Source organism: Bombus huntii, chromosome 15, assembly GCF_024542735.1.
Source record: "Bombus huntii isolate Logan2020A chromosome 15, iyBomHunt1.1, whole genome shotgun sequence".
Classification (NCBI taxonomy): domain Eukaryota; kingdom Metazoa; phylum Arthropoda; class Insecta; order Hymenoptera; family Apidae; genus Bombus; species Bombus huntii.
In genome coordinates, this window is record NC_066252.1 from 7,885,119 (window position 1) to 7,909,120 (window position 24,002).

Consider the following 24,002-nt stretch of genomic DNA (forward strand, 5'->3'; position numbering starts at 1 on the left):
CGATATAAAACGAGATGTCATTCACGAAATTGCATTTACGTTAGATTCATTTATAAGAATAGTAACGCTTGACGAATTTTCGGTAGAAAATCGTTTCTTATAAAATTGTAAAGAGGACTTTTAATTCAACTTTTTTAACAAGTAAAAAAAAGAGTAATAGTGTTTTGCGCTTTATTGATTGTAATATCGCAAAATATTTGTCCCGTGAACTCGCGAATTCGAAATATTGTTTCGTAATTCGAAAATTTTTGTAAATAAATCAAATCCTAGACAAAAACTAAAGTTTATTGGCCATGTGTTGGGCTGATAATTTGTAAATAAAGTTACTAAATATTACATTATGTGAAATCTAAGAAAACGTCACAAATAAATACAAACTGTAATTGTAATTTTAGTCATTTCATTTATTTACTGAAATAAATTGAAACTAATATAGTAATAATTAAAATTCAACATTTCTTCTTGGCTTTATTAAGTGAAACCTTAATACTCTAAATATGACCATGTAATATAATCTTTACATCCTTAATTTAAATATCAGATTTATGTATGAGGAGCGAATGGATTTTTTACCACTTCTTTTATTATTTTCTATTTGTTTCAATATCATTTTCATCGTAAAAGATAGATATTTACAATTCTACATAAATATAAATATTTTTTACAATATATTTTTTTAGTGAACTTATATTATATTCTTTTGTGAAAGTAATATTTCCTTGTATTTTTATTTATTAGGATGTTTCCAGTTCTATTAATAGTCATGTATCACTTAATCGAACAAATGGTGAAACCTGGGATAGAAACTTCGGCTATTTCCGGCTAAACTCGTTTCTTGTCACCGAGAGTTCTCGAACTTACTAAGTGGATATAGAAGCTAGAATCGCACGAGTCGTAAATGGCGGACCTCCATAGACGAAGGTGTGTTTCTCTCGTCCTTCAGAATATACTAATATCGGATACCTAAATCATCAGAACACCCAAAACTTGGATCAAGTAATCGGCAATTAATTTTGGATTATCGAGTTTCGGTGGAAACTTCAACAATTATTAGAGGAATAATTAAAACACATATACCAGATTTTCTATTTGCATTTACTCCACAACTCCTGTTTTAAAGACGATTTTCACGCAATAACTGCATATTTGATTTTTGGTATTTATTTTGTTATTTAGATAATGATAGTTATCAATATATAGAAGTGTACTGTTGAGGAAATGAACAAAATTATATTACATTTTGTGCAACGTATATTTATTTTTAGAATCTTGAAATATATATTTTAGGACTCGAAATTATTGATTGTTCGAAAAACATGTATATTGTATTGTGTCGCACACAGAGATTAATTCGAGAAAACAATAAAATTCGTTGTTCGATCGAAACTAATCAGATGTATCGTTCCATTAACGTAAGTAATACCCTTACAAGAAAGAGCAAGATATATCAGGTTTAAATTGTAAGTATGCGGATGTGATAAAAGGTGAGTAACATATGGCAGAAAAAATATTGACGAAGAACCACGTGAAATCGTTTAGCCTAGCTGCCATTAATGGCAGCCATTGTACATTGTGCGCCCTTCAGGGTTGCCATTTTGCTTCTTTCTTCATAGGTAGTGCGATTGTAATTATAAAGGAATGTCTTGCGAAGAGAAATGATCGATTTTCCACTATATTGAAGAGATTATTTTCACGACATATCTCGCAGGGATTTAATTTCCCTCTAACGGTCGCGGCTCGTTCATTTGTGATACGTAGGAAAATAGTTTCGTGTTCATACATGTTTGTCATCTTTACTTATGTGTATGTATATTCAGAAATGAATGATGAACCACCACGACGAATTATTGTGAACCGAAAAGCAGCGCTCGACCCGATGTCTCGTACAGTGAGACTTCGAAGTGCATCAAGACTTTCGGGGAACGTGTACCGGTGCTAGCTGAAAACTGTTCGATATAATAATACATGTAATAAAATGAGTCTCGTATATATCGAATCGTAAACGCGGTTTGATACGGAATTGTTGAATTCGTTTGAAGAACCATAGTCGTGATAGCGAGTTAGACAAAAATATTTGTAGAAATCCGCGAGAGTGTGGACGCTTTAGACTTTTACCTGATATGCAATTCCGAGAGGTGACATCGGGTTACACTTTATCGGGATTTTGTCCGAAAGGTGGTTATATGTACGGAATATTTTGTGTCTTTGTGCGTGCATTCTATAAGAAGTGACGTTCCATCGGATAATTAAACTGGTATGCCAAATTGGTACTTTTGATGCTTAAATATTCATCGCGATAGTCTAGTTCCTCTAGCTCGTGATGCAGAATTATAGAGCGCGCTGCAGAACTTGAAAAAAAGTGTCAGTTCCACCGTAACTGCGACATTGTGAGAGAGTTAAAGCTATTCCATGCAGTGTGTGCACATAGACGTGCATTAACGACTTCGGGATACTCGGGATTTCGCACTTTTGTCTCGGGTCCGGTTCAGCTGTGCTAAGATTTTTTCAATACGCAGGATTCGAAAGGCGAGAGAAGATCAATGCAGAAGGCGGTATTCTGCTGTGTAATGTTTTATCAGGTGTGTCGTCGTAGATAAAATATCTATTCTTTGGTAAGGAGTAGGATACAAATCCGTTAACTACATCTTAAGAAAATGCGTAAATCTTTATCGTTGTGGAATAGAAAAATTACTTATCGGGGAAATACAACATATTTTTTAGAAAGTAATATGGTGATTAAACGTAGTGGGATATTTTCTTTTATATAATGTTATACGAAATATTCAAAGCAATTTGTGAGATTTAATTATTTTGAGGTAAAAAATAGTTATATAAAAAGAAGATCGTAGTCGAAAGTCGTACGTTGAATGGCTCGAATGTCATAATCGACGAAAAGTGAAAGAGAATAAGAAAAATGAAGACAGATTGAGAAGCAATTGAAAAGAGAAAGGTCATGACAACTCGGGAATGCGAATTATAATGCATCTTTTGCATATGACAGGATCGAAATTCGAAGCATATAGATCCTTATAAAAGTATAAAAATATATATAAAATACAATTCTCATACAAATGTATAAAAATATAATTCCATTTTATTTATATTTTTTAATTTTCTCGCTCCATTAATTTTTTACGGGCAATTTTTATGATGTATTTTAGAAGTTTATTATATTTTTCTTATATCCTCCATTGTACTTAATACTATTCAGTTGATAACTATGAAGTATTACATTATTTAAGTTCGTCGAATCCAATTGAATATCAAAAGAGTTAACGCATATGTACCTCATTACATATTCTTTTTACTGAGACGTAAATATGCAGTTATAATTATTGTTAGTATTCTGTACTAACAAGAACACTATTAGTGCCCTTCCAAATAGGAGCATTTAGTATCATTCGTAATTCAATACGTGATTTTTATTTATTAACAATGAAATTTAATTTTATATTAATGTTATATAACATTAACCGTGATTAAATACTACAATCTAAGCAGAGAGATTTTTATCCGGAATGTTCTTCTGGAACCCATTTTCAGAAATGCCATCTTAAGATACGTTCCAATAAGTTACCACTGCAATGAAGTACTTTGCAGTATCATCGACCCACGATCATTATATGAAACCTACCTACCAAATATCATTCTGATTACTTGATAGTAATAAAAAATTATGACAGATGTGAATAATTTATGTCGGAAAGTCTTAAGCGAGGCAGAATAATGCCGAACAATGTCGTATAATGTCATTCGGCCACCATATTTGCTACTGCGCTGCTATCTACCGATAATTTCAAATCTTCTTGATCGTGCTTCCATCTACTTCCTCTCTCTTTCAAGATGATGATGAAACTACGCATGTTGGAAAAAATGTAACAAGAGAAATGTCTCTCAGGGATGTTTCTTACCCATTACTTTGAATACGTCACATGTCCAAGTTTACGATAGAGTACGGACACGAAACAGGGTACGTACAGGACAATATTAACAGTTTGAAAATAAGCTCTGTACGGCCGTAGTCGTTAGCTAAAAAGTGATCTATTCAAAGCAAATTGATTAAGTCTTGCAGTTTTAGTGTGCTTTATTGCCCATTGAATGGGATGCACATATCTGCTTTTCTTGGATACCCGGAAAATCCAGTGAAATTCTGACCTGGCACGTAATTGCAATGCATCTAACCATCGGCTATGTTTTCGATTGTGATTCTCGTGTCTAAGTTTTGAAATATTTTTCAATCAGTGTGTACAAGTGCGTTATTCCTTGAATAATTCGACTAAAGTTATTAGTTTGGCATTCCGCGAAAAATTGGTATATAAAGAAATGGTAAAGATCTCGAAGTCCTTCCTTTTTATACCAAACGAATACAATGTGACTAGAGTTATAAATTTGACAACGAATGCTTAGCACGCATGTGCGGTGCAATTACTGAGCATAAACGTCGTGGAATTTACAACCAATGCTGCTTAATTATATTTTCCAGTAAATACCGACAAATTGATTTTTGTCTTTTTCTAACGGTTCGAATGAATTTCGATATGAAAAGTGATCACGTGGTTCTTTGTCGTAAATAGTGTTGCGAATTACGTGTGGAGTACTTTCGAGGAAGAATTACAGAAGTGGATTGCATCAATGTGATATTAAATAGTTTCCTGGTCGTATATTGCACGAAGGTATACCATATTTCAAATTACTATGTTCCCAGCATACTTAAATCGTCAATAGAGCGACGTAGTTAATTGAACGTGACAGTTTAAGTTCGGTGATCGATTGATTAATATAAATTGAAATTGTATATTTTATATACTATAATGTTTGTATAAGTAAGATTATTCATAGTGTACGAGAATAAACTAGTACATACGGATCGCTATATTTTTTTGTTATACACATGCATTATATGTCGTTCATAATTCCCGTTATTGATTACCTGTGAGAGTGACCATGGATAGTAACAAGTTAAAATAATCTCAGAACAAAATCCTGGAGAAATGAAGATCATAACTCGTTTGTAAAAATGTAAAATGAAATTTCAATTTAAGTCTAAATAGTATGAGATTTAGTAACAGAGCAGTATGATTGGCAGGTGTCATATTCTTACTTAGAACGAAATATTAGTACTTACATAACTAAAAAGGATTATGTTTCATGGTGGATTGTATTACAGTGTTGGAAGAGTGTAGAGAAAATGACAAACTGAAGACAGATGAAGTTACGCAGTCGAAAAATAATGAAAATTTCTTTTTATTAATTGGATGAGTTGTATTTTTATCACGCTATATCTAAAGTGTCATTCCAATAATTTATTAGTAACGTAGCATTAATTATTTATTATTAATTAATTACTTTTATTAGTTATTTATTATTTATTTATTAATTATTTGTTTTAATTATTTATTTATTAAACATAAAGAAGTTCGAATTACATAAGCGACTTAGTAGCCGCCAAATTTACAGTTAAATTTGGCGGCTAACTCCAGTGCAGTGTTAAATTATCACATAAATTTTGGAATTATTAGTGAACAAGTAATGCTTCTTATCTGTTTGAAATAGTTAAATTCCAAATTTGAACAATTTTTATTGTTCGTTTAACAATGAAATCGAAATCAAATAAAAAAAAAGCAATACAATACGAAGGCAGTGTTACCAATATTAATGAAGAAAATTCACTAACGCGTAATTATAATATAAAGGTACAAGTGATCACAAACAGAATAAATTTCTATTATTTGTGAATATGGTAAAATAAATAAAGAAATAGATTGGATATTTATGCTGGACATATTGTAAGCAGATATTAAGTGATAAATTATAATATGTTAACGAATGAAGTATAGACTTCTGTAAGGCATAAACAAGTTTCATTTGAATAAGTAAATGAATAAAAGTCGGAAAAAAGCGAATGATGTAACTAGTAATAGTCGAGAAATATTTGTAAGCATAAAGATTTTCTTCTCCCGGTACAGGTGAGCGATACACATCAAACAAAATGGACGAGTATGATAAGAAATTTGCTGAGATGCAAAAGTACATTCCGTTTTTGGAAGCGATGATAGAGCGACTGCAAAACGTTAAGGACAAATCGCGAGAAGTACAACTGCAAAAAATGCAAAGTCTACATGGAATCCTATCGAACAGCAAGAGGAAGTATGTTTCGCAGTTACGAAATAAAACATTCGCTTTTAATCAACGCAACGTTTTGGTGACATTCAGTGTCTATGCGCTGAAACTTAAAATTTTAAATACAAAACCGATATCGGACAGAATTCTTTTAATTTACACTTTTAAGCTTTCGAACTTCTTAATTTTGTGGTATCGAATTTTCAAACTTTTAAGTTCTGAATTTTTGAACGTTCAGATTTTTTAATTTTCTTATTTCTACAATTTTTATTTATTTTCATAGAGAACGAAATTTCCATCTGCTTACATCTTTTATTACGCGTATTTTACAACAATATTATTATTGCAAAAACTACGAAGTATACAATATTGTCATAAATCTAGAGTTACATTTTAAACCGGAAAGGCGTAAAATCCAAAATACAATTAATCATACTGTTATCGATAAAATAGGCTGAAGATTGAGACGTTGCAGCGATGCGAAGACGTTCTGCAGAAGTTACACAACAAAGTGGAAAAGGTAGATATATTAATCATCGTATTACAAACTTGTCTTACATTTTTGGTGCACTGAATTATTTATTTAAAAATCTTAATTCCTAAAAGAATTTTAGCTCTATCTTTTAGCTTTAGAATTAAAGAATTTTAGCCAAATCAAATTACTATTCAATTTACAGATTCAGTGAATCAAAAACTAGCACTTGGCTTTATGCTCTGTATGATACTAGTTTGCACTATATTCACAGAAGAAAGATATAAACGAGAATGTTTGTAAGTTCTTCCGTTAGTTCGAATACTATATGTATATGTATAATATATGAATGATAACTATACATATGCGCATTAAGATTTCTATTTATACAATATTTAAATGGACGTATCAATATTTTAAAAACTGAAACAATAATGAAGAAATAATAATATTTCTTTAACAAACGGCTCTTTTATATTATTTCATATGCCGCATTTCAAATGCCGCGGGTATTGTCACCGTGCTTTGATAGAGCAAATTATAACTGTTGCATCGTTCTCCTTATCTTTTATATTTTATCAGTAGAAACTGGGTGTTCACATTTTTACGAAATGTTTTGTATTGCATTCTGTACACCGCTTTTTTGCAATGGCATTTCTATGATTTCATTATGTAAAAAATGTTAAAAATTAGTACTATAAAAAATTTATGGAATTTATTATGAAAATTTATGGAAATTATTTATAACTGTAATATGATGTAAAATATAAAAAATATTATACATTATTAGTTGATGTTTGTAGAAAAATGGTCAATGTACAATCATTACTTTCTCTTTGGTTCCTCCTCTTTGAACAAACGTAGTTGCTTCGGATGATCCCTTTTTATTTTCTGTTCTTTATACTTCTGGATGTTTTCAGGCTTCCGTAGTGCATGTATTTTTTTTTGTTATTTTAATCATTCTAATCTGACACGAGTTTCAGGGAAATACGCCCGGATTGCATTTTCCGCACAAGAAAAATGAATCTAGCTCAGCACAATGTTCAAAGTAAGTATCATATCACTCACACAATTTGTACAAAAATTCATTTAACAACTGTTCATATATAACTTTAAGTTCATCATTATGTATTGTACACAATATATCGATGTATTATTAAAATTAAAAGTAAACCAAAACCTATATTCAATTTTGTAAAACAGTGATGTTCACTGTTCGTAATTTGAACATCATTGTTAAGCAGAAATTTCATTGTACTATTATTATTATATAACAGATAATATATATTGTTGTAAAATGAAATATTACTAAGATAAGATATTGTAAAACGTCGATCGAATCCCTTTCAGTATACTTGAAGATGTAAAGCCTCATACAGAAGATGTTATGGAGGACCGAGAGATCCACGAGACGCCGGCCAGTCCAACTCCTCCGGTTAGCCCAGACTCGGGTTCTCAAGTGGCGCCGATAATAATTCCTACTGAACGCAGTCTAGATTTCGATGAAAAATCTGACAGCAAACCAGCCTCTCCCGACCCCATAGAAACTTTACCGACCAAAGCTCCCATCATCATACCTACAGAGAGGACGAGTAACGATGTACCTCCCTCGTCACAGTGTTTGTGTAAAAACGAGGATAATATGTCGTTCGCCGAATGGGATATGCTCGAGGAGAACGAAAATCACATCTCGAGGAACAAAAATTGGCAGACGATCATTACTTCTAGCCACGATGGTGTTACTGTGTCCAAAATGGTTGAAAGTAATCTGTCTCCAAAGGTGAACGATGGCAGATCTCACATGCCTATATCGATTCACCCGTCTCGACAAATACAAACCGTGCCAGTCCCCTCTCTGGGCGGTTCCAGAAGATTGTCGTCGATATTAGAAAAGAATCGAATGATGGGAATAAACACGGATCAGGTTTCGTTAGAATCTAGCCCTGAATCACCTGTTAATATGCCTGATGCACAGTTGAAGTCACCAGATTTGGAGATTCTGTTCCCAAAACTTTGTAAGAACACTCCACTTCGGTCAAAGGAAATTTCGAGGCCTGGTTCCAAACCATCAGCACCATTGTTGCTCTCACCACCTCCCGTTTCTACAGGACCGCCATTGTCCATGGAAGATCTGGCTGAGTTGTTGAACGAAGAAGATGATAGCAAGATGGAAAAGAAGGGTGATAGGTTAAGAGAGGATTCAGGTAAATTCAAGAAGGATAAACAGGAATTAGGTGGGAATGTTAAGGATCCAAAGACATCTAAATCATTTCTGCTAACACAAGAGGATATTGATAGCGAGAGTGAGAGACGTTGGGAAGAGATAGACAAGCATATAGTTAAGTTAACCAGTAGGAAATGTCTACCCAGTGGCTCAAAAGTCGACCCTCTCAAGTCTGGTGAAACTAAGGGATCACCTCAAGGTAGTTTAGGTCATGCTTCTAGTTCGTTTATGGCTACTATGTCTGTCGACAACAGAAATGTACCATCTTCACCTAGTTCCAAGACAGAGCCTCGTTTTGCGGATAACTACGAGCGCCATCCTCGCCAGTTGCGTGACAACCAGGGCCATGATATGGACAAATCTAACGTGCACAACATGCACTGTCGACCCGACGACGATATGTCCAATCAGATACATCATGGCGGTTCGGTCAAGCCGGATGACAGAAACACTGTGTTGTATCAGAGACGTCAGGGGAATATTGGACCTGAGATGGTGCCACCTAGGATAGACACTGAGTTCAGAATAGAAGGACCCGAGTACTTCAATAGACAAGTAACAAACCAAGGCCACTGGCCTTCCATGCACCCGCCCGTGAATACGAATGATTATTGTAACAACCAGTGGCCATCGTCTTCCAATTTTAGCGGTATGCCTAGTTCTCCTGCCCAAACGTATCCACATCCGATAGGTATGCCACACCAAGAGATGTGGAACGTAGGTGCCAATAGAGAGACCATTCATATGGATCCTCATCAAATGAACGAGGGTCAGATAAGGCCTAACCAGTTCCCTCCAAACATGAATGTTGGTATTAGACCTCTAATGAGTCCCAATACGAGATCTCAGGATATGAATCATATTCCACGATCAGACGATATATCCAATATGGACGTACCTAATGTACCTACCATACAGCCTTTAATATCACCTACGAGGTTTCCTGTTGGGTCACAGTACAGGAACTTTCAGGGAGAGAATAGGTCTTATGAGCCGCCTTTTGATAGAGGAATGGAATATCCTCACCAGAGGCAGCCATGGGATTCTCCGATTAACCGACCAAATGATGTACCATATAGACCAGAGAACGAAGTTCCTTGTGGTGTAATGGGGCCCACAGAAGGTCCTTCAGGACCGTATCCGAGGCCCAGCACTCCCTGTCCATGGAACAGAGACAGGGACCGCAATGGTAGAGGGCGTAACACGTATTACAATGAAAGGAATAGAGGAGAATCTAGGAATAATTTCAATCGTGACACTCGTAGGCCTGGTCCTAGGGACAATCATGGTGAGCGGGACAACTGTAATAGGTTCGGTAGGGATGCTAGAAATATATCTGACCGTGATCCAAGAGTACGCATGGAACACAATGTAAATAATCAAGGCTCCAACCAGTCGAGGGATAATGGTACCTCGGTGAGAGATCCTCGGTTGGCTAAGGATAAACATTTCCCATCTCACAAAGGTAAAGATAGTAGTTTCAATGAGAGAGATCCCAGAAAACGTTCGACGGGACCACCGACTGCAACATCGACGTTCAGGAAGATCAAGGAAAAACCGAAATCTCCTCCAAAGCCAGTTGATAGCCATAAACGTGTGGACACGGAAAATAGTACTAAACATACACAAGAGAAGACAACTAAAGACAAGATGCAGTCACCTTTGGAGAGTTTGTACGGAGTTATCGACACGAAGGCAAAGTCTGCACAAGGCTATTGTTTACAAAATTTTAAGATTCCTAAAATAAAACGTAACGAGTCATCAGAGTCGCCCACGTCGAGTCACATTTCTGAGGAAATTAAAGAGTGTCCTTTGGAAAAGCAGGATAAAGCAAGTAAAGCTGTTAAAAAAGACAAGGAAGACGCAACTGCAGAAGTGAGCAGTAGCAGCGATAAGAATGTTCCGCTTGAAAATTGGAATGAAAGTAATATAGTCACTGATAAAAAAGAGGAATTGAAAGAAGATAACAGTTTTAGGGAGACTCCTGTAGAAGAGAATAGTGATGTTAATATTTCTGAATTAAATTTTATCAGTACTACCTCCTCCAAATTACCTGATAATATTGAGAAATCTAAGAAAGAAGAAATAGAGGGATCCAAGTCAAAAGGCGAAATGACTCAGGAATGGATAGAAGCTCTAATTAGAAAATCGTTTGAATTTGGCGAGGGAAAGAAATTCGTCGAACACGCGAAATTCATGCAGAAGCTGGGAGAAGTATTGCAGGCGAAGAAGTTGAAGAAGATCAAGAGGATCATTGAATCAGAATCAGAGAGTAGCAGTTCGGATAAAGATGATACTCCTGAGACGAAGAAAGTTCAGACGAGGAAGAAGCGACGAGTAATTTTTTCAGATAGTTCCGATGACGAGTCTCTTGCTGAAAGGCTTGGTATTCTAAAAACAGCGAACAACGAATTGATTACAGGTACATCAATGGATAACCAGGAAGAAAAGACAAATACAAATATTGTGAAAGTAACTCCTAATATTGAATCTTCAGATCTTTCAAAAAATGGACCAGATCCTGAAAATGCTACCACTAAAGAAGAGATTGCACGTGTAGAAACGCAAAACGTTGCTGAAGAGAAGAAGGAGTCAAATGAAGATGAAATAAATATAAACAAGGAGAAAAGTGTTCCAGAAACACCTAAAGAGATCACCAAGGATGAATTGGCTGAAGATAAAGAGGTTGTTTCAAAGATACCAAAAGCCAAAGCAAAGAGGAGGAACTCCCTGGAGATGTTGCAAGAAGATATTAGGGAAATGTTCATCAGTGATGATGTTGTGGCAGCAACTGGTTATCGATTATGTAGAGCACAAAAAGAAAATCAAAATAATGCAGGTACGAGTACTTCCAATCAAAGTACTACGAGCATAAAGAAGGACGAATCGAATAAACGTGATTTGGATGTAGATTCTGATGTAGAAGACACTGTGGTTTCGTCCAAGCAAAAAAAATCTACAAAATCACGTGTTTCTGACGAATCAAGTAAGTCTAGAGGTAAATCAAAGAAAGAGGTGCAAAGAATCACTAGACAACATTCAAAACAATATAATCAAAGTTCAGATAGTGAAGAGGATCAACCATTGGCGCTGAGAACAGAGCTAATTCAAAATTCTAGTTCATTGTCTAATCAAGAAACATCTAATGAAGATTTTGAGGTACTAAGGCGAAGCAAACGTATTAATAAGGAATCGATAAAAGAACCACGAGTAGTAGTTGAGAAGACAAACATTTCTAAGTTGGAATGTTCTAAAGTGATGTTCGATAGCTCATCTGATGAGAGTTTTGGGATAGATGTGTCTGAACTGGCTGCAGCTGTGGACATCTCAATTCATCCTGATAAGCAGTCTGAATCTGAGGCAGTAGAACAAACAGAGAAGAAGAAGGATGTTCAAACATCTTCTAGAAAGTCTACAAGGAAGAAAGGAAACGAACTGCTGAATGAAAGTAAAGATGATGTTCAATTTACTGATGAAGAAAGTATTACATCTGATATTTCTATGTCGAGTAGCGTAACTTCTAGCAAAAAAACAGGCGTTATTTCAACTACAATGGATACTAGTGGTAATGAGAAGTTATTGAGTAACATATTAGTGGGATTAGTACCAGTAAAGAATGATGCAGATAAGGACTCATCAATAGCGGACAAAGGAAGCGACGCAGACGTTGATGATGATGTTAGCGATCAATTACCGGCTGAATCAAGTACGAAGAAGTCTTCAGCGAAGAAGAAGAAGAAAAAGTATAATTGGCAGATGGGTATTTTGTACAAAAAAAGAAGGAAGAAGACTCTTACAGCTTCATCTTCCAAGGGTGACTGTGAGCTTAATGCTAGCTCTGAAATAGATATTTCTAACAAAGGAGATACTATTTCAGAAAATACAACAAGCAAAAACAGTAGTTCACCCAATAATACAAAGCAAAATATTTCCAAGAAGCTTAAGAATGATGTTAAAGATACTAATTCTAGTGAGATTCTTCAAGATAATTCGAAAGACAAAAAAGAAGAGGTATCCATAATAACATCTGATCCTACAGAGAAGAAAAAATCTTCTTTAAGTAAAGTTTGTTCTAATGAACAGTTATTGGAAAAAGATAACGAACAAACCAACCGTAACGCTGAAAAGAACGTCGTTAAAAATAAAATTGATCTAGATAGATCTTTTTCTGAGTTAGATGTAAAAAAATTAATTGATTATGCTTGGACGGGCCAAGAAAAGTACAATTGTCTGCTTTGTTTGTTCATTGGTAAAAATATTGTTCACCATTACAAATTAAACCATCCTGGAAAGGAAATTCTGATTTCCAGATTGAAACAGTCAGATGCTCTATTAGCCATTCAAAATGCGAATGACAATAATGTAGAAAGTCCATCAATGGAACCTCTTGCAGAAAAAATCTGTAAATTTCGTTGCAGATTTTGCTTTTTGTTCAGTGAAGGAGCTGCCAAGATTGCAATGGAAGCATTTTATGAACATTGTACTACTCACACAGGAGAATACAGGTTTCGATGCAATAGTTGTCCTTATCAAACTGTAGCCAAGTCCTCCATGAGAACTCATTATTATAAAGTATGTCGCAAATTTAAAGATACTTTTGTTGAAGCCATAACTGAAGATGAAATACCTGCTGAAAATCGCATTTATGGTTATTTATGCTCATGTTGTAATTTCGTTCAATTAAAGAAGTCCAATGTGGAGGAACATGTTAATCTATGGCATAAGGACGATTTGAGTGTTAAGATTGTTAAGATAAACATGTCCTTAGATGCAGTTGAAGAAGAATTTGATGAACAAGTTGATGTACCAGAGAAAAAGATAAAGCTAGAAGTAACCCAGTCAAATTCAAAGAAAGGATCAGTAAATGAAGTAGTAAAACTGATTGAACAGAATGACGACGATATCACTGAAATAGAAGTGATAAAGAAGGATAAAATGTCTGATGACGAGGATAAGAAAATAAAAGATGTACCTGAAGTTAAACATCAAGAAGAGGATCATTCTGAACCACAAGTTACTACTGATGATGAAAACAAGAAACCACCACAAATGGATATGGATTCCAATTTACCATCAGGAAATCTGAATGTATTCGTTTGTCCACCAGAGTTGGAAAAGAAAGAAGTAGAAATTCAGCTCGAACGTAAGAAAAAAATGCAAGAAATTATTCAAAACATTGGCATTAAATTGCAAAGGGACGCATCTAAAAAAGGTTTGTCCATTATAGATAAATTGAAGGATAAAATGAAGACTGATTTAACAGCAGCAAATAACGAAACTGATTCAAATGTAGTATCAAATTCTTCAGATAAAAGTCCAATTAATATCACGACTTCACCGACTCCATCAATGCCACCTCAAAGTAATACCACTGAATTGCCTTGTAACTCTGAAATTCCTTCACTGGTAGATTCAGAGAAAAATCTATCATTGGCTGAAGGAACTTCAAATGATAAACAACTTGAGGATAGTACTTCGCAAAACCAATCATTTAGCACAAAATGTAATTCAAAGTCTACATCTGAAACAAATCTAACAAATTCAATGACCAAGGTTCCATTGGCAATATTGGATACAAAAAAGAATGAAGAAAGCGATGCAGAAACTAGTGATAATGAGAATATGAGGCATAGTGCTCCTATTTATGACTCTGATTCTAGTAGCGAACAGTCAGATAGTGAACTGCCTACTGATGTTAACATGATCTTGAAGGAAACTTCAAGTATGAATGCATCTTGTAAAGATCCAATGTTTACCACTATACAGAGACTTGCTGCTCAACTTCAAGCTACAAAACAAGATGAAACTTCTTCTAAACCTGAAGACTCTAAAAGATCGTTTCCTTTTGGTTCTATTCCCAAACCACCAGATGTTGTTCCTATATCTAGTATTAAAAAATTTTTCGGGAAAAAGGAAAGTAAATTCCACGAGATATCGCATGATTCGCACGACGATAGTAATCCACCTAAGAACTTGATCCGTTTGAGACGTCTAAGTGGAGATATGTTGTCGGTACCCATGCAGTTTTTAGACGCCCAAGAAGATCTATCTCTAATAAAGAACGGTATGTATAAATATATAAATACTAAAATGATATGTGAATCATTGTTTGACATTTACGAAAGTATTTCATATATTAGATGCGAGTCAATCCAGTACTTCAGATACAATGGATTCCATGTTAAAATCAGATGTTGAAGAAGAGTGTTCATTCTTGAAAATCGAAAATGTAGTTAGTCTTGCACCAAGAGCTGATGGCGCCGAAAGTCCCATTGTAAGTCATTACATACGATATTTACTCGAAATTTTTTCACTTGTTTCAAACTATGCATGTACAACTTTCCTTTTATTATCATTACAGATAAATGATATAAGAAAAGCAGTTGAAATTGTCCCCAAAGATACTCCTATAAAAAGCAAGGGGGTATCTTTACTGAAAAAGTCTAATTCGCCTCTAATTTTAAAGAGATTTAATGCTGTATCTATTACACAGACATTAACGAGGAATATACAGACAGTGCAATCCACACCAGAAAAAGTAAAACTAATTCCAGTGAAGAGTCTATCCCCTTCTCCAGTTGTAACCACCACACAGCTTACCACCAATTTCATTCCAATTGCTCCAAAATCAACAATTATTCAAATAGATAGTAAATTACCTTTAGTGACTCCGTCGCAATCGTCGCAGAATTTGAATTACAAAATCGTCAAACTTGTTCGAACGCCAGCTCTAATAAAATCAAAAGAACCTTTAGCCACAGTCTCGGCAGTTAAATTAAAATCCGCGGATGCATACAAAGCGATGTTGAAGGCTACTAAATTGATTCATTTGTACAAGTGCATGGCACGTGATTGTCGCTTCAGCAGTGATGTATTGTCTATATATCATCAGCACTATCTTCAACACGTAAATCAAACTGAAAATACGACGAAGCCACCGCCATTTGATTACCAGAAATGTGCCTATTGTTACATGATATTGGAGGATTGGAATCAAATGAAAACGCATATCGATGAAAAACACGCGCATTGCCGTTACCAGTGCATGTACTGTTTTTATAGAGCTATTGTACCTTCTTATGTGCAAATACATCAGGTATGACGATACATTTTGTAGTATTGTAACTTTTGGGGCAATTAATTTTTATGTTTGACACACATTTGATTTTTATTTACAGATAATGATTCACCCTAGAAATCGTGGTCTTCTACTTGGTAATCCCGTGAAAGAGATACCATCAAAAGAAGAAGTCAATCGACACGACACCATATATCCTTACGTGTGCCAACATGGTACGATTTATATTTACATTATTTGTCTTCTTTGAACGAAGATTACGCTATTTATCATCTCTGAATGAAAAATTAAACTCATGAAAATACATTTACAGATTGCGGAAAGTTTTTCTTTGTTCCCGAATCTTTTATAGCGCACTTGAAAAATAAACATGGAACGCTTCTTTCTGGCTATAAGTGTCACGTGTGTCGTACTACTTGCATGAAAATCGATCAATTAATGACGGTAATATTCTTAACTTATTTGATTAACGGTTACTAAATTTTTATAATCATTCTTATGAAATTAAATCTTATAGCACTATAGAACGCATGGGTTTTACAAGTTTCAATGTCTGTATTGTTTGAATGGTTCGGACCACTTGAGCGAACTGCATAATCATTTGAGCACGTTTCATTGCAATCGATTACCACAGGTTCTTGAGCGAACTCTTCCTCTTCAGGTAAAATAAATAAATGTCAATGAATTAAATTATAAATAAACCAATATTTTATGAGTGTCATTTTAAATGTTACATTTCAGCCAATACGAAACAAAGACGTAATAGAACAATTAATTATAAGAACATTGGATGACACTTTGAAAATCACAGAAGAAGTGATTGACCTGGAGAACGAAGGCGAGCACAATAAAGAAACTGATACAGATATTGTTAACACGTCTTCGTCTCACGCTATAGTTTTTCCTCAATTATCTAATGATGTAAATTTGTTGAACAAGGACGAAAACGAGGCGTTAAATAAATCCTTTTCGAGACTATTTGGAAATGCCAATAATTCAAATAGCTCTCTCAATGCTAAAACCTCACAACATGAAAAATCATTAAATGAGAGTTCCAACGATAGTGCAGTGAGCAAGATATTCGAAAGTTGTTTAATGAATGACTCGGACGTTTTGGCAACGCAGGTTTCGGATGGAGAATCCGCAGACAAAAGTTTATTAGATAAATCTAAAAAGACCAATATTCTCACTGACAAAAGCTCTGTGGAGCCAACAGAAGCTTCCAAAGGAACTTTTGATTGCAGCGACGAATTTATAAATATCAATTTACTGGACAACCCTGATTTCCTGAAAAAAGTCAATCATTCTATTAATATAACTCGCATGAATACTTCATCCGCTACGGAATGTAAAATGGAAGATAGCGACATTGAAATTGTAGATATTGACGATACGGAAGTTAGTCCAATAAAAAATATAAAATCCGAATCGAACAAAAAGGATAGCATTGACGTAAGTGAGATACAAAATATAAATCTAGAAAAGGATGTAAAAGAACAATCTTCCAGTGATGTCAGAGATTCAATCGCATCTTGCGATGCTAAGGAAGATTCCACCATGAAAACAGATAAACCTTTAACTCTAGATGATATTAAAGACACTGGCTTCTCAGGGACACAGTTATACAAGTGCGGTTATGAAACATGCGATTATAGCTCACAAACTGCTCTTCAGTTAAAGACGCATGTAAAAGAATGTTCTTTGAGGGGTGAGAATAAAAACTTGACCTGTGCTCATTGTAGCAAACGTTTCTTGAAAATTGGATTTTTATTAGAGCATTTAAAATCACATGGACTAAAGCGATTTGGTTGTTCATTGTGCAAAATGAGATGTACAGTGGGTTACCAAGCAATGGCGCATATGAAGATGAAACATAAATGTGCATATAGTAAATTAGTTCCGGCTGATCCAAAAAATCCATCCGTTGATGGGTTGTTCATCGTACAACCTATTGTAAGTACATTTTATACAGTATGTCGCAAAAGCACAAAATTATATGTTTATAAATATTTTGTTTATTTTTGTACAGCGTTACAATGGAGATCGTAAAGGAAAGAAGCGTAGAAGTAATACAAAGTCAAGTGAAAAAGGCACTGAGAAGGCTACAACAGACACTGAGAAATTCAGCTTCAGTCCTGATGAAATAGATTCTTTGCCACTTCAAGCGATCTACAACCGTGTAGTGCAATGTGCAGTGTGTCCATACACGACGAAAGTGCGTACGAACATCATCAGACACTTGCGATTGCATGCAAAAGACGAAAGCGTGCCAGAAAGTGGTCCCGTTAATCCTGTGCCGTGCTTGGATAAGAAGGAACGAATGTTTGATAAAATGGTCAACTTAGCAAGTAGTTCTCATCAAAATGGTCGGATGGGAGGGAAATCTAAGGAGACTAACAAAAATAACGAAGATGAGTTCATCCCGAAATTTGTACCGGAGCATAAGAGGTAGGTATACTTTTTAAAACCGGATGTTATAACAATATGGATGTTCTTGCAAGAATGAGAGTAATTCTTGTCACACGCAAAAGTGTTCAATATTTTTTCACTTAATTTGATGAGTTTTGAGTCGAATCGAAGGAAGTGAATCGAAGGATGAAAATTGGCAATGTTTTCCTATAATAGATACGTGTGTGGTGTAGCTGAATGCAATTATTTAACAGTCGATGAGGCGATGTTACGATGTCATTTAAAGGCTTTGCATTCCGAGGAACAATATTTCCGGTGCCCTCATTGTCCACAACCATCACCAGGTCAAGAAGGATTAAATATAGCAATTGATAAAATGGCCGTTCATTTAAAAATGCACGATACCAGACTTTATAAATGTTCTCACTGCAACCATCATCATTATCATAGGTACACAATGATGTTTATGCCTCACATTTGGTTAATAATGCACCGTTTGGGTCACAGATTATAAGCACGATGTATTTAAAAATTAGATGGAATAATATATTTTTGAAACATTTGACAAGAATGCAAAGTGAACGTTAATAAAATATACGTTGCATGTGCCTGTCAAATGTTTAAAAAGGCTTATTCTCTTTGGTTCATTTTCTATGCTTCCTAATAGTAACAAAATATTGCCTAGGCACGTTGTGGAGAGACATCTTTCTGACAAACATCCTGAAAAAAGACCTTTTGTGAAAGTAATTAGAGAGTTGGAAAACACAGAGAGCAGTCAACAATCCATACAAGAAGAAGTCAAAGAGGAAGTACCAGATCCGGATGGAAATCATTGGAAATGTAACTTCTGCGACTATAAGTGTGTGTATAAAGCGGAAATGGCTAATCATACGTCTGTGACACATGATGAGAAGAGCCAATACAAATGTAACTCGTGTTCCTTTAAAACAAATGGGAAAATTATGTTAGAACAACATATTAATAGTAAGCACCCTAACGATTTAAATGTTGACTATATTTTAATGTATCAACGAATAAAAGGGGTGAATAAGAAAAGTACAGATAATGTAGAGCAGACTGGACAAGAAGAACCTTTTGATACTACTCCGCTTTGGAGAAGAGACATGCCTCGAATTAGACATATTCGCGGAATCCTTCTTGAAGAAGAAGACGAAATGTCCACTGAATCTTCTTTAAAGTTAGGAAAACGGAAGAGTGACACAGACTTAGTCACTAAACCGGCTAAAATAAAGCCGGGGAAATCCAATTCATTAGATGACACCAAGCAGACGAAAGAAAAATCTAAACGGTCGTTGTCTTGTGACAAGGTATCGACAGAAGTGGAACCTGCGACTAGTACGTCGAATACGACAGAAAAAGCTAAGGAAACTAGATCTAAATCAATTGAAGACAACGATCTCAGTGAACCGGATATCGGAAGATTTGGTCCTTATGGGAAAGCAGATGGTAATATGTATGTCTGTACTTTGTGCACGCAGTTCAAGACAAAATATAAGCATGATATGAGGGATCATCTTTACAGAGAATTGAATTACGCAAGGTAAATACTTTTATAGTTTCGTTCTGTTATTTCGAAGTTATATTTTTTCTTTATTTAACCGTTTGAGTATCAACGGCTGTTTAGATTTTGTGTCGAGAAGTCCCAGTACATTTGAACGCTACGGACGATTGGCGGAATTTTGTATTTCATTATTATCTTCTCAATCATTTTTATTGAACAAAACTTGAAATATTTATAAACTAATAGTGCGCATATATAATAATATAGATGTATTTCATAAAAATAACAAATATGATGAGCGCTATTGCGCCGCTTGTTTCTCTTCGCAATCGATTAAGACAAGCACTATCGCGCTGTTCGGAATTTTTCGACCTTTTTTTTTTCAAAGACCTCTGGGATTCAAATGGTTAATATGAAAATATTTCAGATGGCACTGTAAGGAATGTGGATATTTGTCTGTAAACCGTAATGCCTTGTTGAAGCATTTTAATAAACACCATAATGGGGAACGTCATAATCACGAACCATTATCTCCAGACGATGATATCGAAGAATGGGTAAGTTAGTCGCTTGACAAAAATTATATTATTAAAAATTGATGAAATTATACAATAATTTTAAATATATTTTTTTATTGATTATTTTAATGTGTAGGTTGGCACATTATTGAAGAGACAAACACTGATGATGAAAGGACTATTAGCCAAGGAACATGCAAGTGACGCAGAATGTTCTGCAACTACAAGCATAGCTGGAAATAATTCAAAACCATCTTCTGCTAAAACTACCCAGAATACCGTAACCAAAATTCCTAAAACTGGAAATACTGTTAGCAAGCCTGATAATAAGCAAGGCAACAAAGAACAAACTCCAGAAAACACCATAAAAGTGCAAGCTGAGGATAACAAGGATGATGCAGCTCCCATTACCAATGTAAGGACTGAGAGTGGATCCCCAAAGAAGAAACCTGGGAAAATTACTGATATAGAGAAAGGTAAATGTCTTCAAATAAAAAGAAACTCTTATGTGATCAAATTTTGTTTGCGTTTTACTACCTCACTTTGTTGGACAGACTATATATAAAATTAATTACAACTTCTATATAGGCAAGCCAGATGAAGAGGAAGAGAAGCCATTCACCTGCAAACATTGCAATATGACATTCTTCCGACGGCGTGGCTTCAAACTGCATGTACAATTGACACACTTAAAACGACTTGGATTTATCTGTCCTTACTGCGATCGTAGCACGAACTCAGAGAGTTTAATGCGACAACACATTCGTTCAAAGCATCCCGGTTGTCCCGAGAAAATAGTTGAAAATCCGGCAGCTGGCGGACCAGAATTACCGGAAGAATTTTGGCGACAGGAATACGGAATCGTGTTTCCAAAGAGGAAAAGAAAACGAAAGACACAGATGAGTGGAGGAGAAGTCACGGAAAAAGCTGATGATTTCAATATTGAACCGCAAGAAAAGTGCAACTTGTGCAACTTTACCGCTATGAATACGACTGGCCTCAAAATACACATGAGGATACACATGACTAAACATATACTGAAATGTTTTTATTGTAGTTTCACTGCAGCGACAAAGTCGGAAATTTGGGAACATTGGGAGGTCAATCATCCGTTTTCGCCATTTAAAGTCGAAGACATATCACCATCTGAATCGTCTAGTGAATCTACAGAGATGGAGCTTGATAATAAGACTATCACTGAGGATTACAGCAATGATATAGAGGAGGAACAGATTTCTGACGCGAGAGAGGATGATTCGATTTACTATTGCCATTATTGTTCCTTCCGTAGTAAATATTTGAGCACGGTACAGAATCATTGGAACATAATGCATAATGAATCAACATCGCAGACCGATGCTCTTAAAACGAAGTCGAAACCGTTTAAATATAACGAGATAAGAGTTTCAGCAAAATCGCTGGCGAAGGCTCAATGCTCGAAAACACAAGCGGGAAGTCCTTACGAATTATATTTACAACAATCGCATAGTGATGTGCAAGAGGTGGAGAGTTCTGGATCGAAACAAGAGGGTTGGATTTGTCAGTGGTGTAACGAGTTATGTGACTCTGAGGACAAAATGAAGACACATCATACTATGTTCCATTCGCATTTGCCATTAAATTTCAGGAAACAAGAAAAGACTGAAATGTCTCGAGGATACGTTTGTCCTGATTGTCCGTTCACCACAATGTTTCTTAATGTAATGAAGAACCACGTGTCCAAACATATAAACCTATTTAAATGTAAGTACTGTGACAAGTCTTTCAGCTGTCCTTCGGAAGTCTCCACGCACAATAGCGAAGAACATCCTGGAATGGAACTAAAAATAGAAAGTATTCCGAATTATGAGTCTTTGCTAGAGGAAATGATGATTCAAGTGAAATGGCAGAAGTTTGAGCCGATTTCCGACAAAAACGAAAATTCAAACCCGTCAAGATCGGAATTACCGCGGAAAAACAATGCAGTTGCAAAAAAATCTACGACTAAAAGTGCATTTCGTCATAATGCAATACCATGCAGAATAAAGGCGGTAGCTAGAAAATCGACTAATCCACATTCGAGATATCTTATCAGTAACAGAATACAAGACAAGCAACAAGAGGCGAAAAGCAAACAGTTTTCCTATTACGGCGCTCCCAGAAGTCCCGTTAATTTAGCTAAGTTAAACACGTACATGGTAGTTGGGGGGCATCGAATGAAAGTAAACTGTACCACTCTTGCGCAGTTAATCAACATTAATCCAGAGATAATATTAGAAGATGTTAAGAGTGATATCAAAAATATCCCAGCACTTAAAAAATTGAAATAACAAATGGAAATATAGAAGGAAACTTATCGTTTTCCACATTATCGACGTTGTTTAATGTAATATAATGAATGGTATATAAATATTTATTGCGTGACTATTATTGGTACAATGATCAATAGTAACCAAAGTGACTCACGGTATTATACATGCTTTTCTGTGACGTTATACTTAAAAGATACTATAATAATCGATGAATTTTTATAAAATTCATTGATTCTCTCGTCGTATTGTGATGAGTAATTGTAGATAATATCCTCACATTTGATCGTTTCATAGTTACATATTTTGTGCTTATATTCGTCATAAGTGTATATTTAAAAATTTTGAGAAATATGAAAAGAATGAATATTTGTACTTCCTGCAAGATTACATTGCTCTTTTATAAGTTATCTTATTGCAGAATTGGAATTACATAAAAAGAAAAGGTTTTCATATGTACAAGAATTATATTTAATTATATTCAATGTAACAGCAATTTGCCATCTGGACTTTATCGATATTGTATATAGATATACTTTGCACATATATTTCTAAGTAAACACAATATAAAAATTTGTGAAATAGGGAGACAAATCATGCCATGCTATAAGCTGGTAAAAATTATTCTGAAAATCAAAACGCAAAATTTTAACATGGAAACTGTAAATAAAAATGTATCAATATTTGTCTAATTGATGAATATTGAATTTATTTATTTTGGAATATGTAAAATCTCTTAGTATAGATATCTTGATTTTTTACAAATAATGATATCGTAATAATGTTATTTTTAAGTACTTACACTTAATGTTGAGCAGTTCTGTCGTGTTTTATTAACTCGAAACGTTTGTTAAACAATTTTCAGGAAATATTACACATGCATATATCAACTCAGAAGTAATTAAACATGGTGAAATTAAATCTGAATCAAGAAGAACAATTTTTAAATGATATGTATAAAAAATTAATTAAGATTTGACACGTAAGATTTAACGTTTATCGATGCTGAAAAATCGTTATCGGTGGTAATAATAATAATAATAATAAAGTATTTACTTATTAACTTATTTTGATAAAACTTAGTTCTTGCTTTAGAAAAGTATCGGTAAATAAGAATTTTACGTGTTAATAAAATATGTAAGGCTTTTGTTGCACTGAGTTCTGTGCTCGAATTTTAAAATTAATCATTTAACATCGAATGTAAGATGAAAATACAAGACTGAGTGTCCTGTAAGTAGTTTAATTTACAAGAAAAATTGTAAATATCGTGAGATTGTAAATATAGAACTACACATAAATATTTTTGATTTTTATAATAACAGTGGTCATCATTTCTATTTTACATTCTTCACAACGTAGTAATCAAAGTCT

The 24,002-nt window shown here is 34.7% G+C and overlaps 1 protein-coding gene and 1 long non-coding RNA gene across 9 annotated transcripts; one reads left to right on the plus strand and one right to left on the minus strand.

Annotated features, from left to right (window-relative positions):
- Nucleotides 1–1,176: 1,176 nt before the first annotated feature.
- LOC126873795 (uncharacterized) lies at nucleotides 1,177–2,251 on the minus strand. The gene is made up of 2 exons (XR_007692540.1): nucleotides 2,116–2,251; nucleotides 1,177–1,946 (listed from the first exon to the last, which is right to left on the minus strand). It is a non-coding gene; the product is annotated as an uncharacterized LOC126873795 (long non-coding RNA).
- Nucleotides 2,252–2,355: 104 nt separating this feature from the next.
- Nucleotides 2,356–23,950, plus strand: LOC126873772 (uncharacterized). Of its 8 annotated transcripts, none has more exons than XM_050634967.1 (17): nucleotides 2,362–2,612; nucleotides 5,967–6,147; nucleotides 6,574–6,640; nucleotides 7,570–7,640; nucleotides 7,943–14,880; nucleotides 14,957–15,090; nucleotides 15,178–15,912; nucleotides 15,995–16,109; nucleotides 16,208–16,338; nucleotides 16,412–16,555; nucleotides 16,636–17,847; nucleotides 17,924–18,342; nucleotides 18,520–18,753; nucleotides 18,989–19,864; nucleotides 20,253–20,382; nucleotides 20,480–20,819; nucleotides 20,932–23,950. In XM_050634967.1, exons 2-17 carry the CDS (start codon nucleotides 5,990–5,992, stop codon nucleotides 22,650–22,652), a joined length of 13,425 nt encoding a protein of 4,474 aa, XP_050490924.1. In that variant the 5' UTR covers nucleotides 2,362–2,612; nucleotides 5,967–5,989; the 3' UTR covers nucleotides 22,653–23,950. The 8 variants fall into 8 exon arrangements, with proteins under 8 accessions (XP_050490932.1, XP_050490924.1, XP_050490929.1 ...); XM_050634972.1 differs by having other exon boundaries at nucleotides 7,576–7,640; XM_050634968.1 differs by having other exon boundaries at nucleotides 2,363–2,579.
- The last annotated feature ends 52 nt before the right edge of the window (nucleotides 23,951–24,002 follow it).